Genomic DNA, 19331 nt, shown 5'->3' on the forward strand with positions numbered 1-19331 from the left:
ATGATGGCAAGAAAACAACATTTGATAGTGCGCTGACCCTGGAGCTAGAGGGGGTACACAGCTGGAGGTTGAATGTTTGAAGGGGTACGGGACTATAAAATGTTTGGGAACCACTGGTCTAGACAAACAACCAGGGATTAGATGAGGTAAGACAACACCTCAGAGACCCACCTTTACTCTACACTTGTTCCCCAAGCACTTCACTTGTTGCTCTAGTTCTGCTCCAGCCGGTCTCTGAGCGAAGACAGATGACGAAGGCAGACGTAGAAGCAAACTTTCAGCTCTACTTTCTTTACAGTTTACTCACTCAAACCCAAATCTGGATGTCCTCTAGTCTACAAAGCTATGGCCAAACTTTAGTCATTACCATGGCGACTTGACATCTTGTTGAACATGCAGTATGATTAATGTGCTTTTCCTCCTAGGCCATTGTGTTCTTTCTCTCACGTATAAATCTTTCACCTTGTTCTCACAGAGTAATTAACGTGAACCCTGGACGGAGGGATATTTATCATGGCACTTCAACACTTCCTGACACACTCCTCCGAACCGTGACTGAGCCCAGTGCTGCAGACCCAGGCCGTGGCCGCCAAGCCAAACACACCGACCAAACCAGAGAGGTTCTGATAATGCGGTCATCATAATTAGGGCACCTCACTCTGGACCGGGCTGATGGCCAAATCTCGCTCAATCTGAAGTGATTTGGTGGACGTGTGAATGAATCTGGCTGAGGAAGCAGGGGCGGCTAGAGGGAGAGATGGATGGAGGGATGGAGGGAGAAGGTAATAAATACTATACCTGTATGGTACAGTCTAGTCCGTTTTACACAGATTTACAATGATAGATGTCTCTACAGGAAGGCATAGCCTCAGTCAGAAGGCGAACTCCCTGTTAGGGCTTGAAAGTTCTCTGTCAGGGTGGATACACTTAAGCCAGATCTCTCTGACTTCACTTCACACTGACTGACATTGCCATATAAAGACATTACTATTGACACAGAGAATCTGACAGAGTACGTATTTGCAGAGAGAGAGAGAGAGAGAGAGAGAGAGAGAGAGAGAGAGAGAGAGAGAGAGAGAGAGAGAGAGAGAGAGAGAGAGAGAGAGAGAGAGAGAGAGAGAGAGAGAGAGAGAGAGAGAGAGAGAGAGAGAGAGAGAGAGAGAGATTCTGAGTGAGATGTTGCTTATAACAAGGGCAAAGGCAGTTTAATTTTGGGCCAAGTCATCGAGTTTGACTTCAACACACCCGATCTGAACACTATGGTCGAGTTTCTAAGTACCAAAATAGTCTGGGTCATGTTTGAGTTACGACACAATTAATGTCTATAATAGGGGAACTCTGTACTCTGTCCGATGGTCTGTTAATGTGTATAAAGTGTAATGTAGTGTTTGTTTTGGACATCTCCTTGGCATGCCCATTCATTTGCTGTAATATTATACATAGAGTATATTACAGTTCAATTATCACAGTTGCAGAACCCTGGATGAAACCTAAACGTGTGTAAAATGGGGAACCTTCAAGAAAGTGTTTCTCTGTATGTAACTACAGTCTGCTATTCATAATGTCCTTCTAAATTCCAGGTAAATACAAGCCAACCGTAAAGTACACATATTACTCTAATATCTAGCCTACACAAACATCAGTAGAAGTCTGTCTATAGCAGCTATTCAGGGTTGGGTTATTGTTCTTTGGAAGCCAATGAGTAAAGTTTCTTCTGGCATTATGCATCACTCTGTCGTCTTACGACATCATGTCTCAACACAACCTGGGTTATAATACAGCCACGTCATTTATAAGGGGATTACCAATCAAAGGCAACCTGATACTGATGTATTGAATTATTTATCAAGCGTTTGGTTTTAAGTCCCTCCTTTCTATGTGAAAACAGTAAATACAAACCATCCATAGAGGGTTTGGCATGTAGGTGTTCATTTCAAGATTATTCATTTAACACCTTGAGGAGCCTTTCTGAGGAGTGTGTGTGTGTGTGTGTGTGTGTGTGTGTGTGTGTGTGTGTGTGTGTGTGTGTGTGTGTGTGTGTGTGTGTGTGTGTGTGTGTGTGTGTGTGTGTGTGCGTGCGTGCGTGCGTGCGTGCGTGCGTGCGTGCGTGCGTGCGTGCATGCGTGCATCCGCGTGTGTGTGTGTGTGTATATGTGCATACATGCGTGTTTGCCTGCCTTTGCGCATGTATGTTTGTTAAGTGTTCAGAAACAGAGCAACAAACAGACCTTTCTCGTTCCTGCTCCAGCAGGTTGGTGAACTCGTCACTCTTCCTCATGAAGTCTCCATGGTTCCTCTTCTCGTCGTCCAGCTTGTACAGGGCGCGCTTGTGGGACTGCTCAGTGAGCAGCAGCTGCTCCAGCATGCGACGGTGGGTCTCCCTCTGCTTCTCCACCAGCTTGTCCAGCTAGGAGAGACCAGAGCGTTTACTGACCACTCCAAATACACTTCCTGTCACCTCTATGTGAGGTGATATCGGATGTATTAATGTATTTTCAAATGTTATTGTCCAGTCATGAGACAAAAACCCAAAGTTGATCTTTGAACCTACAAAGTAGCTACTTTGCAATTAGGGTTAAGTGCCTTGCTCACGGGCACATCAACAGATTTTTCACCTAGTCGGCTTGGGGATTCGAACCAGCAACCTTTCTTTTACTGGCCCAATGCTCTTAACCGCTAGGCTACCTGCCACCCATATACTGTAGCTGAAGTCTCAACACTTCCAAGTTGTCTTATCAGGGTGCTACACTTCACTGACCCCAGACTTTACTGAGCTGCTGTATTGAATGTTGAGACTGTGCTACCTCAGCCATGGGCCTCTCGTAGATGTCCTCCTGGAAGGTCTCAGCCTTGCTCTGGACGGTGTCTCTCTGCAGGGCCTGAAGGACCTTCTGTGGGGTGACGAACCCATACTGGGCCTCCAAGAGGGCCAAGTCAATCTTCTCAGCCTTCAACACTGTGATCACCTCGTCTCTGGCCTGTGGTAGGGGGGAGAGAGAGAGGGAGAGAGAAGAGGACACAGTTCTATGAGCATGACAGCTACACTACCCATGGTTTAGTATTACCAAGAAGCCTGTCCTATATCTAGACTGCCCATGGTTTAGTATTACCAAGAAGCCTGTCCTATATCTAGACTGCCCATGGTTTAGTATTACCAAGAAGCCTGTCCTATATCTAGACTGCCCATGGTTTAGTATTACCAAGAAGCCTGTCCTATATCTAGACTGCCCATGGTTTAGTATTACCAAGAAGCCTGTCCTATATCTAGACTACCCATGGTTTAGTATTACCAATAAGCCTGTCCTATATCTAGACTGCCCATGGTTTAGTATTACAAAGAAGACTGTCCTATAGCTAGACTACCCATGGTTTAGTATTACAAAGAAGCCTGTCCTATAGCTAGACTACCCATGGTTTAGTATTACCAAGAAGCCTGTCCTATATCTAGACTGCCCATGGTTTAGTAATACCAAGAAGCCTGTCCTATATCTAGACTGCCCATGGTTTAGTATTACCAAGAAGCCTGTCCTATATCTAGACTACCCATGGTTTAGTATTACCAATAAGCCTGTCCTATAGCTAGACTACCCATGGTTTAGTATTACCAAGAAGCCTGTCCTATAGCTAGACTACCCATGGTTTAGTATTACCAAGAAGCCTGTCCTATATCTAGACTGCCCATGGTTTAGTATTACCAAGAAGCCTGTCCTATATCTAGACTGCCCATGGTTTAGTATTACCAAGAAGCCTGTCCTATATCTAGACTGCCCATGGTTTAGTATTACAAAGAAGCCTGTCCTATAGCTAGACTACACATAGTTTAGTATTACAAAGAAGACTGTCCTATAGCTAGACTGCCCATGGTTTAGTATTACAAAGAAGCCTGTCCTATAGCTAGACTACCCATGGTTTAGTATTACAAAGAAGAGTGTCCTATAGCTAGACTGCCCATGGTTTAGTATTACAAAGAAGACTGTCCTATAGCTAGACTACCCATGGTTTAGTATTACCAAGAAGCCTGTCCTATATCTAGACTACCCATGGTTTAGTATTACCAAGAAGCCTATCCTATATCTAGACTGCCCATGGTTTAGTATTACCAAGAAGCCTGTCCTATATCTAGACTGCCCATGGTTTAGTATTACCAAGAAGCCTGTCCTATATCTAGACTGCCCATGGTTTAGTATTACAAAGAAGCCTGTCCTATAGCTAGACTACACATAGTTTAGTATTACAAAGAAGACTGTCCTATAGCTAGACTGCCCATGGTTTAGTATTACAAAGAAGCCTGTCCTATAGCTAGACTACCCATGGTTTAGTATTACAAATAAGAGTGTCCTATAGCTAGACTGCCCATGGTTTAGTATTACCAAGAAGCCTGTCCTATATCTAGACTACCCATGGTTTAGTATTACCAAGAAGCCTGTCCTATATCTAGACTACCCATGGTTTAGTATTACCAATAAGCCTGTCCTATAGCTAGACTACCCATGGTTTAGTATTACCAAGAAGCCTGTCCTATATCTAGACTGCCCATGGTTTAGTATTACAAAGAAGACTGTCCTATAGCTAGACTACCCATGGTTTAGTATTACCAAGAAGCCTGTCCTATATCTAGACTACCCATGGTTTAGTATTACCAATAAGCCTGTCCTATAGCTAGACTACCCATGGTTTAGTATTACCAATAAGCCTGTCCTATGGCTAGACTACCCATGGTTTAGTATTACCAATAAGTCTGTCCTATAGCTAGACTACCCATGGTTTAGTATTACCAATAAGCCTGTCCTATAGCTAGACTACCCATGGTTTAGTATTACCAATAAGCCTGTCCTATAGCTAGACTACCCATGGTTTAGTATTACCAATAAGCCTGTCCTATAGCTAGACTACCCATGGTTTAGTATTACAAAGAAGCCTGTCCTATAGCTAGACTACCCATGGTTTAGTATTACCAATAAGCCTGTCCTATAGCTAGACTACCCATGGTTTAGTATTAGCAAGAAGCCTGTCCTATAGCTAGACTACCCATGGTTTAGTATTACCAATAAGCCTGTCCTATGGCTAGACTACCCATGGTTTAGTATTACCAATAAGTCTGTCCTATAGCTAGACTACCCATGGTTTAGTATTACCAATAAGCCTGTCCTATAGCTAGACTACCCATGGTTTAGTATTACCAATAAGCCTGTCCTATAGCTAGACTACCCATGGTTTAGTATTACCAATAAGCCTGTCCTATAGCTAGACTACCCATGGTTTAGTATTACAAAGAAGCCTGTCCTATAGCTAGACTACCCATGGTTTAGTATTACCAATAAGCCTGTCCTATAGCTAGACTACCCATGGTTTAGTATTAGCAAGAAGCCTGTCCTATAGCTAGACTACCCATGGTTTAGTATTACCAATAAGCCTGTCCTATAGCTAGACTACCCATGGTTTAGTATTACCAATAAGCCTGTCCTATAGCTAGACTACCCATGGTTTAGTATTACCAATAAGCCTGTCCTATGGCTAGACTACCCATGGTTTAGTATTACCAATAAGTCCGTCCTATAGCTAGACTACCCATGGTTTAGTATTACCAATAAGCCTGTCCTATAGCTAGACTACCCATGGTTTAGTATTACAAAGAAGCCTGTCCTATAGCTAGACTACCCCTGGTTTAGTATTACCAATAAGCCTGTCCTATAGCTAGACTACCCATGGTTTAGTATTAGCAAGAAGCCTGTCCTATAGCTAGACTACCCATGGTTTAGTATTACCAATAAGCCTGTCCTATAGCTAGACTACCCATGGTTTAGTATTACCAATAAGCCTGTCCTATAGCTAGACTACCCATGGTTTAGTATTACCAATAAGCCTGTCCTATGGCTAGACTACCCATGGTTTAGTATTACCAATAAGTCCGTCCTATAGCTAGACTACCCATGGTTTAGTATTACCAATAAGCCTGTCCTATAGCTAGACTACCCATGGTTTAGTATTAGCAAGAAGCCTGTCCTATAGCTAGACTACCCATGGTTTAGTATTACCAATAAGCCTGTCCTATAGCTAGACTACCCATGGTTTAGTATTACCAATAAGCCTGTCCTATAGCTAGACTACCCATGGTTTAGTATTAGCAAGAAGCCTGTCCTATAGCTAGACTACCCATGGTTTAGTATTACCAATAAGCCTGTCCTATAGCTAGACTACCCATGGTTTAGTATTACCAATAAGCCTGTCCTATAGCTAGACTACCCATGGTTTATTATTACAAAGAACCAAGTGACCTGCCTCTCCTCACCAGATAACCCAGAACAAGCCAAAGCCTTGCCCAGTCTCCTAGTCTCTCCTCATCAAACAACCCAAAACCATCCAAACCCTGGCCAGTCCCACAGTCTCTCCTCACCTGCAGTTCTCCTTCTAGCATGGAGAGAAGGAACAGAAGGTCGTCTCTGGAGAGGTCCCTGGTCTTCCCGCCTGCTGCCTTCTCCCTCCGACTGTTACTGCTGGCACTGCCACTCCCACTGCTGCCACTGCCCTCATTTTCCTTCCTCTGGACAGTGCCTGTGTTTGTGCCTGTGTCATCGGGGGGCTCCCTGTGCCTGGCCCGTCCTGCACCCCTGCCCTGGGGCCCCTCACGTTCTGTGGCCCGCCGCTGTGATCGTGCCTGGTGCTGAGCCAGCTTGGCCTTTGCTGTGTCCTCTAGGCTGTTGCTACGGGAACGCATGTTTTTTTACCTGCAGTGGGAGCAGGAAGGAACATAGTGGAAGGAGATTGATAGATGGGTTGGGGTGGGGTTGGGTGTAGCCGTGGGGTAAAGGGTTGGTGGGTTGAAGGGAGTGATCTGTTCTATTCAGCCCCGAAGCTCGGTCGTCCAGCCTCTGTATCATTGTATAAGACTGTGGTTTGGTTAAATCACTGACTCATGACAATGATGAAGCCATGAATGGTCCGACAGTCTTAAGCTCCATTCACTGTGTCATTTATCGTTTTCTGCGTTATATAGTACCGGGAAAGGTAGACATGCACCTTGATAAAAAAGTGATTGTGAATACAAATCCTTAATAGGCAGAGGCCAATCTCTGTTCTGTGTGTTTGATCTGAGGATGAAAAGAAAAACGCCTTGAATCATTCATTACATCACCAGTTGTATTAGTGGCCTGGCTGACAGTTTATGAGTAAGAGGGATAGCTGTTTGACTGCATATGTACACACGCAAGGCACGGAATGATTCGGGGATGATGTCATCGCCGCAAGCAGCAGTCTGCTTGAACAGATCTAAACTCAGAGATCTGGGCTCCAGGCAAGAGCAGAGAGCAGCCATGTCCGTTAGTGAGGGTTTGCTTACACCATCACAATGCACTCGTCCCTGGAGGATAGCGTGTAATTCCGTAAACCTTCATCAGGGTTCTGTTGATGAGTAAACTGTGCCACAGTAGAGACTAAAGCAATCAGGCCCTGTTTGGCCCTAATGGATTGCAGCTATTACTCACAGTTAGTCTTGCAACATTTGAGCTGTTCAAACAGACAAAGGGCACAGCTGGGATCCAGGTCGACAAGGAGCTGGTTACGCAACACCTCTAAAGAGTTCAACCCGGGTCACTGTCTTTGGCTGTCCCCATAGGAGAACCCTTTGAATAACCCTTTTTGGTTCCAGGTAGAACCCTTTTGGGTTCTATGAAGAACCATTTCCACAGAGAGTTCTACATGGAACCAAAAATGGTTCTCCTATGGGGACAGCCGAAGAACCCTTTTTTCTAAGTGTGTACTGCCAAAGTGCCAAACCTGCCATTGCAGTGTTCAGTGAATGTATAATAATATATAACAATCTATTTGATTGACTGTCATGAGAGCTCAGATATGCCCCAGTGTTCTCTGCTGTGCTGTGTGTGTTTGTGTGAGACTGAAATAGAGCTGGCTGGAGTGGAGCGTCTGGCATGTCTCCAGATCAACTCTGGCTGTTGTTCGCTCACTTCCCTGACAAAGCTGTGTGTTTTGAGAGTAAACATTGCCGAGGGCCCACGCTACTGGTCAGTGTTGGGTTTGACAGTCACACAGGCTGTCCTGTTCCATGACTGTAATGGTTGGACGTAGGAGTGCTGGGAAACCTATACTGTGAGAGAACTATACTTCTGTTTAGAACCTCTCACTGGGAGAATCTAGGTTTCCAATCCGAGGCTGGATCACTCTCTTTGGCACATCTATACTGGCTTTGTACACTACTTTCAGAGAAACGTTGGTAACACTTTATTTTTAGAGCCTACTTTCCTTTGGAAGCTCTCACCCATTTCACTCCCTCCAGATCATGTTATAGTCCAACAATAAAGTAAACAAAAATTAACAAGAATGTGCAAAGAGAGACTTTTGCTGGAAAGTACCAGTTATTCAAGCAAGCCAAATGAAAGCACGGTTTGAGATGATTATGTTTTTGGAATTATCTCTGAACTTCTCAGAAGAGCACAAGACAAAAACACCAGTTATGGAACTGCTGATGTCGTCTATGTATGAACTGTGAACATGGTTTTTACTGTTGCTGATGTAGTCTATGTATGAACTGTGAACATGGTTTTTACTGTTGTGATGTAGTCTATGTATGAACTGTGAACATGGTTTTTACTGATGTGATGTAGTCTATGTATGAACTGTGTACATGGTTTTTACTGTTGTGATGTAGTCTATGTGTGAACTGTGAACATGGTTTTTACTGTTGCTGATGTAGTCTATGTATGAACTGTGAACATGGTTTTTACTGTTGTGATGTAGTCTATGTATGAACTGTGAACATGGTTTTTACTGTTGCTGATGTAGTCTATGTATGAACTGTGAACATGGTTTTTACTGTTGTGATGTAGTCTATGTATGAACTGTGAACATGGTTTTTACTGTTGCTGATGTAGTCTATGTATGAACTGTGAACATGGTTTTTACTGTTGTGATGTAGTCTATGTATGAACTGTGAACATGGTTTTTACTGTTGCTGATGTAGTCTATGTATGAACTGTGAACATGTTTTTTACTGTTGCTGATGTAGTCTATGTATGAACTGTGAACATGGTTTTTACTGTTGCTGATGTAGTCTATGTATGAACTGTGAACATGTTTTTTACTGTTGCTGATGTAGTCTATGTATGAACTGTGAACATGGTTTTTACTGTTGTGATGTAGTCTATGTATGAACTGTGAACATGTTTTTTACTGTTGCTGATGTAGTTTATGTATGAACTGTGAACATGGTTTTTACTGTTGCTGATGTAGTCTATGTATGAACTGTGAACATGGTTTTTACTGTTGTGATGTAGTCTATGTATGAACTGTGAACATGGTTTTTACTGATGTGATGTAGTCTATGTATGAACTGTGAACATGTTTTTTACTGTTGTGATGTAGTCTATGTATGAACTGTGAACATGGTTTTTACTGTTGCTGATGTAGTCTATGTATGAACTGTGAACATGGTTTTTACTGTTGCTGATGTAGTCTATGTATGAACTGTGAACATGGTTTTTACTGTTGTGATGTAGTCTATGTATGAACTGTGAACATGGTTTTTACTGTTGTGATGTAGTCTATGTATGAACTGTGAACATGGTCTTTACTGTTGTGATGTAGTCTATGTATGAACTGTGAACATGGTTTTTAATGTTGTGATGTAGTCTATGTATGAACTGTGAACATGGTTTTTACTGTTGCTGATGTAGTCTATGTATGAACTGTGAACATGTTTTTTACTGTTGCTGATGTAGTCTATGTATGAACTGTGAACATGGTTTTTACTGTTGTGATGTAGTCTATGTATGAACTGTGAACATGGTTTTTACTGTTGCTGATGTAGTCTATGTATGAACTGTGAACATGTTTTTTACTGTTGCTGATGTAGTCTATGTATGAACTGTGAACATGGTTTTTACTGTTGCTGATGTAGTTTATGTATGAACTGTGAACATGGTTTTTACTGTTGCTGATGTAGTCTATGTATGAACTGTGAACATGGTTTTTACTGTTGTGATGTAGTCTATGTATGAACTGTGAACATGGTTTTTACTGATGTGATGTAGTCTATGTATGAACTGTGAACATGGTTTTTACTGTTGCTGATGTAGTCTATGTATGAACTGTGAACATGGTTTTTACTGTTGTGATGTAGTCTATGTATGAACTGTGAACATGGTTTTTACTGTTGTGATGTAGTCTATGTATGAACTGTGAACATGGTCTTTACTGTTGTGATGTAGTCTATGTATGAACTGTGAACATGGTTTTTAATGTTGTGATGTAGTCTATGTATGAACTGTGAACATGGTTTTTACTGTTGCTGATGTAGTCTATGTATGAACTGTGAACATGTTTTTTACTGTTGCTGATGTAGTCTATGTATGAACTGTGAACATGGTTTTTACTGTTGTGATGTAGTCTATGTATGAACTGTGAACATGTTTTTTACTGTTGCTGATGTAGTCTATGTATGAACTGTGAACATGTTTTTACTGTTGTGATGTAGTCTATGTATGAACTGTGAACATGGTTTTTACTGTTGCTGATGTAGTTTATGTATGAACTGTGAACATGGTTTTTACTGTTGCTGATGTAGTCTATGTATGAACTGTGAACATGGTTTTTACTGTTGTGATGTAGTCTATGTATGAACTGTGAACATGGTTTTACTGATGTGATGTAGTCTATGTATGAACTGTGAACATGGTTTTTACTGTTGCTGATGTAGTCTATGTATGAACTGTGAACATGGTTTTTACTGTTGCTGATGTAGTCTATGTATGAACTGTGAACATGGTTTTTACTGTTGTGATGTAGTCTATGTATGAACTGTGAACATGGTTTTTACTGTTGTGATGTAGTCTATGTATGAACTGTGAACATGGTTGTTACTGTTGTGATGTAGTCTATGTATGAACTGTGAAGATGGTTTTTACTGTTGTGATGTAGTCTATGTATGAACTGTGAACATGGTTTTTAATGTTGTGATGTAGTCTATGTATGAACTGTGAACATGTTTTTACTGTTGTGATGTAGTCTATGTATGAACTGTGAACATGGTTTTTACTGTTGTGATGTAGTCTATGTATGAACTGTGAACATGGTTTTTACTGTTGTGATGTAGTCTATGTATGAACTGTGAACATGGTCTTTACTGTTGTGATGTAGTCTATGTATGAACTGTGAACATGGTTTTTACTGTTGCTGATGTAGTCTATGTATGAACTGTGAACATGGTTTTACTGTTGTGATGTAGTCTATGTATGAACTGTGAACATGGTTTTTACTGTTGTGATGTAGTCTATGTATGAACTGTGAACATGGTTTTACTGTTGTGATGTAGTCTATGTATGAACTGTGAACATGGTTTTTACTGTTGTGATGTAGTCTATGTATGAACTGTGAACATGGTTTTTACTGTTGTGATGTAGTCTATGTATGAACTGTGAACATGGTTTTACTGTTGTGATGTAGTCTATGTATGAACTGTGAACATGGTTTTTACTGTTGTGATGTAGTCTATGTATGAACTGTGAACATGGTTTTACTGTTGTGATGTAGTCTATGTATGAACTGTGAACATGGTTTTTACTGTTGTGATGTAGTCTATGTATGAACTGTGAACATGGTTTTTACTGTTGTGATGTAGTCTATGTATGAACTGTGAACATGGTTTTTACTGTTGCTGATGTAGTCTATGTATGAACTGTGAACATGGTTTTTACTGTTGTGATGTAGTCTATGTATGAACTGTGAACATGGTTTTTACTGTTGTGATGTAGTCTATGTATGAACTGTGAACATGGTTTTTACTGTTGTGATGTAGTCTATGTATGAACTGTGAACATGGTTTTTACTGTTGTGATGTAGTCTATGTATGAACTGTGAACATGGTTTTTACTGTTGTGATGTAGTCTATGTATGAACTGTGAACATGGTTTTTACTGTTGTGATGTAGTCTATGTATGAACTGTGAACATGGTTTTACTGTTGTGATGTAGTCTATGTATGAACTGTGAACATGGTTTTTACTGTTGTGATGTAGTCTATGTATGAACTGTGAACATGGTTTTTTTTACTGTTGTGATGTAGTCTATGTATGAACTGTGAACATGGTTTTAATGTTGTGATGTAGTCTATGTATGAACTGTGAACATGGTTTTTACTGTTGCTGATGTAGTCTATGTATGAACTGTGAACATGGTTTTTACTGTTGTGATGTAGTCTATGTATGAACTGTGAACATGGTTTTTACTGTTGTGATGTAGTCTATGTATGAACTGTGAACATGGTTTTACTAATGTTGTGATGTAGTCTATGTATGAACTGTGAACATGGTTTTTACTGTTGCTGATGTAGTCTATGTATGAACTGTGAACATGGTTTTACTGTTGTGATGTAGTCTATGTATGAACTGTGAACATGGTTTTTACTGTTGTGATGTAGTCTATGTATGAACTGTGAACATGGTTTTTACTGTTGTGATGTAGTCTATGTATGAACTGTGAACATGTTTTTTACTGTTGCTGATGTAGTCTATGTTTTATGAACTGTGAAGATGGTTTTTACTGTTGTGATGTAGTCTATGTATGAACTGTGAACATGGTTTTTACTGTTGTGATGTAGTCTATGTATGAACTGTGAACATGTTTTTACTGTTGTGATGTAGTCTATGTATGAACTGTGAACATGGTTTTTACATGGTTTTTGACTGTTGTGATGTACTCTATGTATGAACTGTGAACATGGTTTTTACTGATGTGATGTAGTCTATGTATGAACTGTGAACATGGTTTTACTGTTGTGATGTAGTCTATGTATGAACTGTGAACATGGTTTTTACTGTTGTGATGTAGTCTATGTATGAACTGTGAACATGGTTTTTACTGATGTGATGTAGTCTATGTATGAACTGTGAACATGGTTTTACTGTTGTGATGTAGTCTATGTATGAACTGTGAACATGGTTTTTACTGTTGTGATGTAGTTTATGTATGAACTGTGAACATGGTTTTACTGTTGTGATGTAGTCTATGTATGAACTGTGAACATGGTTTGATGTAGTCTATGTATGAACTGTGAACATGACTGTTGTGATGTAGTCTATGTATGAACTGTGAACATGGTTTTACTGTTGTGATGTAGTCTATGTATGAACTGTGAACATGGTTTTTACTGTTGTGATGTAGTCTATGTATGAACTGTGAACATGGTTTTACTGTTGTGATGTAGTCTATGTATGAACTGTGAACATGGTTTTTAATGTTGTGATGTAGTCTATGTATGAACTGTGAACATGGTTTTACTACTATGTATGAACTGATGGTTTTACTGTTGTGATGTAGTCTATGTATGAACTGTGAACATGGTTTTTACTGTTGTGATGTAGTCTATGTATGAACTGTGAACATGGTTTTTACTGTTGTGATGTAGTCTATGTATGAACTGTGAACATGGTTTTTAATGTTGTGATGTAGTCTATGTATGAACTGTGAACATGGTTTTTACTGTTGCTGATGTAGTCTATGTATGAACTGTGAACATGGTTTTTACTGTTGTGATGTAGTCTATGTATGAACTGTGAACATGGTTTTTACTGTTGTGATGTAGTCTATGTATGAACTGTGAACATGGTTTTTACTGTTGTGATGTAGTCTATGTATGAACTGTGAACATGTTTTTTACTGTTGCTGATGTAGTCTATGTATGAACTGTGAAGATGGTTTTTACTGTTGTGATGTAGTCTATGTATGAACTGTGAACATGGTTTTTACTGTTGTGATGTAGTCTATGTATGAACTGTGAACATGTTTTTACTGTTGTGATGTAGTCTATGTATGAACTGTGAACATGGTTTTTACTGTTGTGATGTAGTCTATGTGATGAACTGTTTTTACTGAACATGGTTTTTACTGATGTGATGTAGTCTATGTATGAACTGTGAACATGGTTTTACTGTTGTGATGTAGTCTATGTATGAACTGTGAACATGGTTTTTACTGTTGTGATGTAGTCTATGTATGAACTGTGAACATGGTTTTTACTGTTGTGATGTAGTCTATGTATGAACTGTGAACATGGTTTTACTGTTGTGATGTAGTCTATGTATGAACTGTGAACATGGTTTTTTACTGTTGTGATGTAGTCTATGTATGAACTGTGAACATGGTTTTTACTGTTGTGATGTAGTCTATGTATGAACTGTGAACATGGTTTTTACTTTTTACTGTTGCTGATGTAGTCTATGTATGAACTGTGAACATGGTTTTTACTGTTGTGATGTAGTCTATGTATGAACTGTGAACATGGTTTTTACTGTTGTGATGTAGTCTATGTATGAACTGTGAACATGGTTTTTACTGTTGTGATGTAGTCTATGTATGAACTGTGAACATGTTTTTACTGTTGTGATGTAGTCTATGTATGAACTGTGAACATGGTTTTTACTGTTGCTGATGTAGTCTATGTATGAACTGTGAACATGGTTTTTTACTGTTGTGATGTAGTCTGATGTAGTTTTACTGTTGTGATGTAGTCTATGAACTGTGAACATGGTTTTTACTGTTGTGATGTAGTCTATGTATGAACTGTGAACATGGTTTTTACTGTTGTGATGTAGTCTATGTATGAACTGTGAACATGGTTTTTACTGTTGTGATGTAGTCTATGTATGAACTGTGAACATGGTTTTTACTGTTGTGATGTAGTCTATGTATGAACTGTGAACATGGTCTTTACTGTTGTGATGTAGTCTATGTATGAACTGTGAACATGGTTTTACTGTTGTGATGTAGTCTATGTATGAACTGTGAACATGGTTTTTACTGTTGTGATGTAGTCTATGTATGAACTGTGAACATGGTTTTTACTGTTGTGATGTAGTCTATGTATGAACTGTGAACATGGTTTTTACTGTTGTGATGTAGTCTATGTATGAACTGTGAACATGGTTTTTGGTTTTACTGTTGTGACTGTTGTGATGTAGTCTATGTATGAACTGTGAACATGGTTTTAATGTTGTGATGTAGTCTATGAACTGTGAACATGAACTGTATGAACATGTTTTTACTGTTGTGATGTAGTCTATGTATGAACTGTGAACATGGTTTTTACTGTTGTGATGTAGTCTATGTATGAACTGTGAACATGGTTTTACTGTTGTGATGTAGTCTATGTATGAACTGTGAACATGTAGTCTATTATGAACTGTTGGTTTTTACTGATGTGATGTCTATGTATGAACTGTGAACATGGTTTTTACTGTTGTGATGTAGTCTATGTATGAACTGTGAACATGGTTTTTTACTGTTGTGATGTAGTCTATGTATGAACTGTGAACATGGTTTTTACTGATGTGATGTAGTCTATGTATGAACTGTGAACATGGTTTTACTGTTGTGATGTAGTCTATGTATGAACTGTGAACATGGTTTTACTGTTGTGATGTAGTCTATGTATGAACTGTGAACATGGTTTTTACTGTTGTGATGTAGTCTATGTATGAACTGTGAACATGGTTTTACTGTTGTGATGTAGTCTATGTATGAACTGTGAACATGGTTTTTAATGTTGTGATGTAGTCTATGTATGAACTGTGAACATGGTTTTTACTGTTGTGATGTAGTCTATGTATGAACTGTGAACATGGTTTTTACTGTTGTGATGTAGTCTATGTATGAACTGTGAACATGGTTTTTACTGTTGTGATGTAGTCTATGTATGAACTGTGAACATGGTTTTTAATGTTGTGATGTAGTCTATGTATGAACTGTGAACATGGTTTTACTTTGTGATGTAGTGCTGATGTAACATGGTTTTTACTGTTGTGATGTAGTCTATGTATGAACATGGTTTTTTACTGTGAACATGGTTTTTACTGTTGTGATGTAGTCTATGTATGAACTGTGAACATGGTTTTTACTGTTGTGATGTAGTCTATGTATGAACTGTGAACATGGTTTTTACTGTTGTGATGTAGTCTATGTATGAACTGTGAACATGGTTTTTACTGTTGTGATGTAGTCTATGTATGAACTGTGAACATGGTTTTTACTGTTGTGATGTAGTCTATGTATGAACTGTGAACATGGTTTTTACTGTTGTGATGTAGTCTATGTATGAACTGTGAACATGGTTTTTACTGTTGTGATGTAGTCTATGTATGAACTGTGAACATGGTTTTTACTGTTGTGACTATGTATGAACTTTTTTTTACTGATGTGATGTAGTCTATGTATGAACTGTGAACATGGTTTTACTGTTGTGATGTAGTCTATGTATGAACTGTGAACATGGTTTTTACTGTTGTGATGTAGTCTATGTATGAACTGTGAACATGGTTTTTACTGATGTGATGTAGTCTATGTATGAACTGTGAACATGGTTTTACTGTTGTGATGTAGTCTATGTATGAACTGTGAACATGGTTTTACTGTTGTGATGTAGTTTATGTATGAACTGTGAACATGGTTTTTACTGTTGTGATGTAGTCTATGTATGAACTGTGAACATGGTTTTTACTGTTGTGATGTAGTCTGATGTAGTCTATGTATGAACTGTGAACATGGTTTTTGTTGTGATGTAGTCTGTTGAACTGTGATGGTAGTCTATGTATGAACTGTGAACATGGTTTTACTGTTGTGATGTAGTCTATGTATGAACTGTGAACATGGTTTTTTACTGTTGTGATGTAGTCTATGTATGAACTGTGAACATGGTTTTTACTGATGTGATGTAGTCTATGTATGAACTGTGAACATGGTTTTTACTGTTGTGATGTAGTCTATGTATGAACTGTGAACATGGTTTTTACTGTTGCTGATGTAGTCTATGTATGAACTGTGAACATGGTTTTTACTGTTGCTGATGTAGTCTATGTATGAACTGTGAACATGGTTTTTACTGTTGTGATGTAGTCTATGTATGAACTGTGAACATGGTTTTTACTGTTGTGATGTAGTCTATGTATGAACTGTGAACATGGTTTTACTGTTGTGATGTAGTCTATGTATGAACTGTGAACATGGTTTTTACTGTTGTGATGTAGTCTATGTATGAACTGTGAACATGGTTTTACTGTTGTGATGTAGTCTATGTATGAACTGTGAACATGGTTTTTACTGTTGTGATGTAGTCTATGTATGAACTGTTTTACTGAACATGGTTTTTACTGTTGTGATGTAGTCTATGTATGAACTGTGAACATGGTTTTACTGTTGTGATGTAGTCTATGTATGAACTGTGAACATGGTTTTTACTGTTGTGATGTAGTCTATGTATGAACTGTGAACATGGTTTTTACTGTTGTGATGTAGTCTATGTATGAACTGTGAACATGGTTTTTACTGTTGTGATGTAGTCTATGTATGAACTGTGAACATGGTTTTTACTGATGTGATGTAGTCTATGTATGAACTGTGAACATGGTTTTTACTGTTGTGATGTAGTCTATGTATGAACTGTGAACATGGTTTTACTGTTGTGATGTAGTCTATGTATGAACTGTGAACATGGTTTTTACTGTTGTGATGTAGTCTATGTTGAACTGTGAACATGGTTTTACTGTCTATGTATGAACTGTGAACATGGTTTTACTGTTGTGATGTAGTCTATGTATGAACTGTGAACATGGTTTTTACTGTTGTGATGTAGTCTATGTATGAACTGTGAACATGGTTTTTAACATGTTGTGATGTAGTCTATGTATGAACTGTGAACATGGTTTTTACTGTTGTGATGTAGTCTATGTATGAACTGTGAACATGGTTTTTACTGTTGTGATGTAGTCTATGTATGAACTGTGAACATGGTTTTTACTGTTGTGATGTAGTCTAGTCTATGTATGAACTGTGAACATGGTTTTTACTGTTGCTGATGTAGTCTATGTATGAACTGTGAACATGGTTTTACTGTTGTGATGTAGTCTATGTATGAACTGTGAACATGGTTTTTACTGTTGTGATGTAGTCTATGTATGAACTGTGAACATGGTTTTTACTGTTGTGATGTAGTCTATGTATGAACTGTGAACATGTTTTTTACTGTTGCTGATGTAGTCTATGTATGAACTGTGAACATGGTTTTTTACTGTTGTGATGTAGTCTATGTATGAACTGTGAACATGGTTTTTACTGTTGTGATGTAGTCTATGTATGAACTGTGAACATGGTTTTTACTGTTGTGATGTAGTCTATGTATGAACTGTGAACATGGTTTTTACTGTTGTGATGTAGTCTATGTATGAACTGTGAACATGGTTTTTACTGTTGTGATGTAGTCTATGTATGAACTGTGAACATGGTTTTACTGTTGTGATGTAGTCTATGTATGAACTGTGAACATGGTTTTTACTGTTGTGATGTAGTCTATGTATGAACTGTGAACATGGTTTTTGTTGTGATGTAGTCTATGTATGAACTGTGAACATGGTTTTTATGTATGTCTATGTATGAACTGTGAACATGGTTTTACTGTTGTGATGTAGTCTATGTATGAACTGTGAACATGGTTTTTACTGTTGTGATGTAGTTTATGTATGAACTGTGAACATGGTTTTTACTGTTGTGATGTAGTCTATGTATGAACTGTGAACATGGTTTTTACTGTTGCTGATGTAGTTTATGTATGAACTGTGAACATGGTTTTTACTGTTGCTGATGTAGTCTATGTATGAACTGTGAACATGGTTTTTACTGTTGTGATGTAGTCTATGTATGAACTGTGAACATGGTTTTTACTGATGTGATGTAGTCTATGTATGAACTGTGAACATGTTTTTTACTGTTGTGATGTAGTCTATGTATGAACTGTGAACATGGTTTTTACTGTTGCTGATGTAGTCTATGTATGAACTGTGAACATGGTTTTTACTGTTGCTGATGTAGTCTATGTATGAACTGTGAACATGGTTTTTACTGTTGTGATGTAGTCTATGTATGAACTGTGAACATGGTTTTTGACTGTTGAACTGAACATGTAGTCTGATGTAGTCTATGAACTGTGAACATGGTTTTTACTGTTGTGATGTAGTCTATGTATGAACTGTGAACATGGTCTTTACTGTTGTGATGTAGTCTATGTATGAACTGTGAACATGGTTTTTACTGTTGTGATGTAGTCTATGTATGAACTGTGAACATGGTTTTTAATGTTGTGATGTAGTCTATGTATGAACTGTGAACATGGTTTTTACTGTTGTGATGTAGTCTATGTATGAACTGTGAACATGGTTTTACTGTTGTGATGTAGTCTATGTATGAACTGTGAACATGGTTTTTACTGTTGTGATGTAGTCTATGTATGAACTGTGAACATGGTTTTTACTGTTGTGATGTAGTCTATGTATGAACTGT

General features: G+C 38.7%; 1 protein-coding gene across 1 annotated transcript in view; it reads right to left on the minus strand.

Annotated features, from left to right (window-relative positions):
* The window catches only part of LOC118370297 (filamin A-interacting protein 1-like), a 100184-nt gene that overhangs the window by 37393 nt on the left and 43460 nt on the right, over positions 1-19331 (minus strand). The window contains exons 2-4 of the mRNA XM_052499782.1: positions 6395-6725; positions 2805-2978; positions 2229-2407 (exon numbers count right to left, since the gene is read on the minus strand). Coding sequence (XP_052355742.1) covers positions 2229-2407; positions 2805-2978; positions 6395-6715 — 674 coding nt within the window. The 5' untranslated portion in view covers positions 6716-6725. The remainder of the gene's footprint in view (positions 1-2228; positions 2408-2804; positions 2979-6394; positions 6726-19331) is intronic.

The sequence above is a fragment of the Oncorhynchus keta genome, chromosome 37 (assembly GCF_023373465.1).
Source record: "Oncorhynchus keta strain PuntledgeMale-10-30-2019 chromosome 37, Oket_V2, whole genome shotgun sequence".
Lineage (NCBI taxonomy): Eukaryota > Metazoa > Chordata > Actinopteri > Salmoniformes > Salmonidae > Oncorhynchus > Oncorhynchus keta.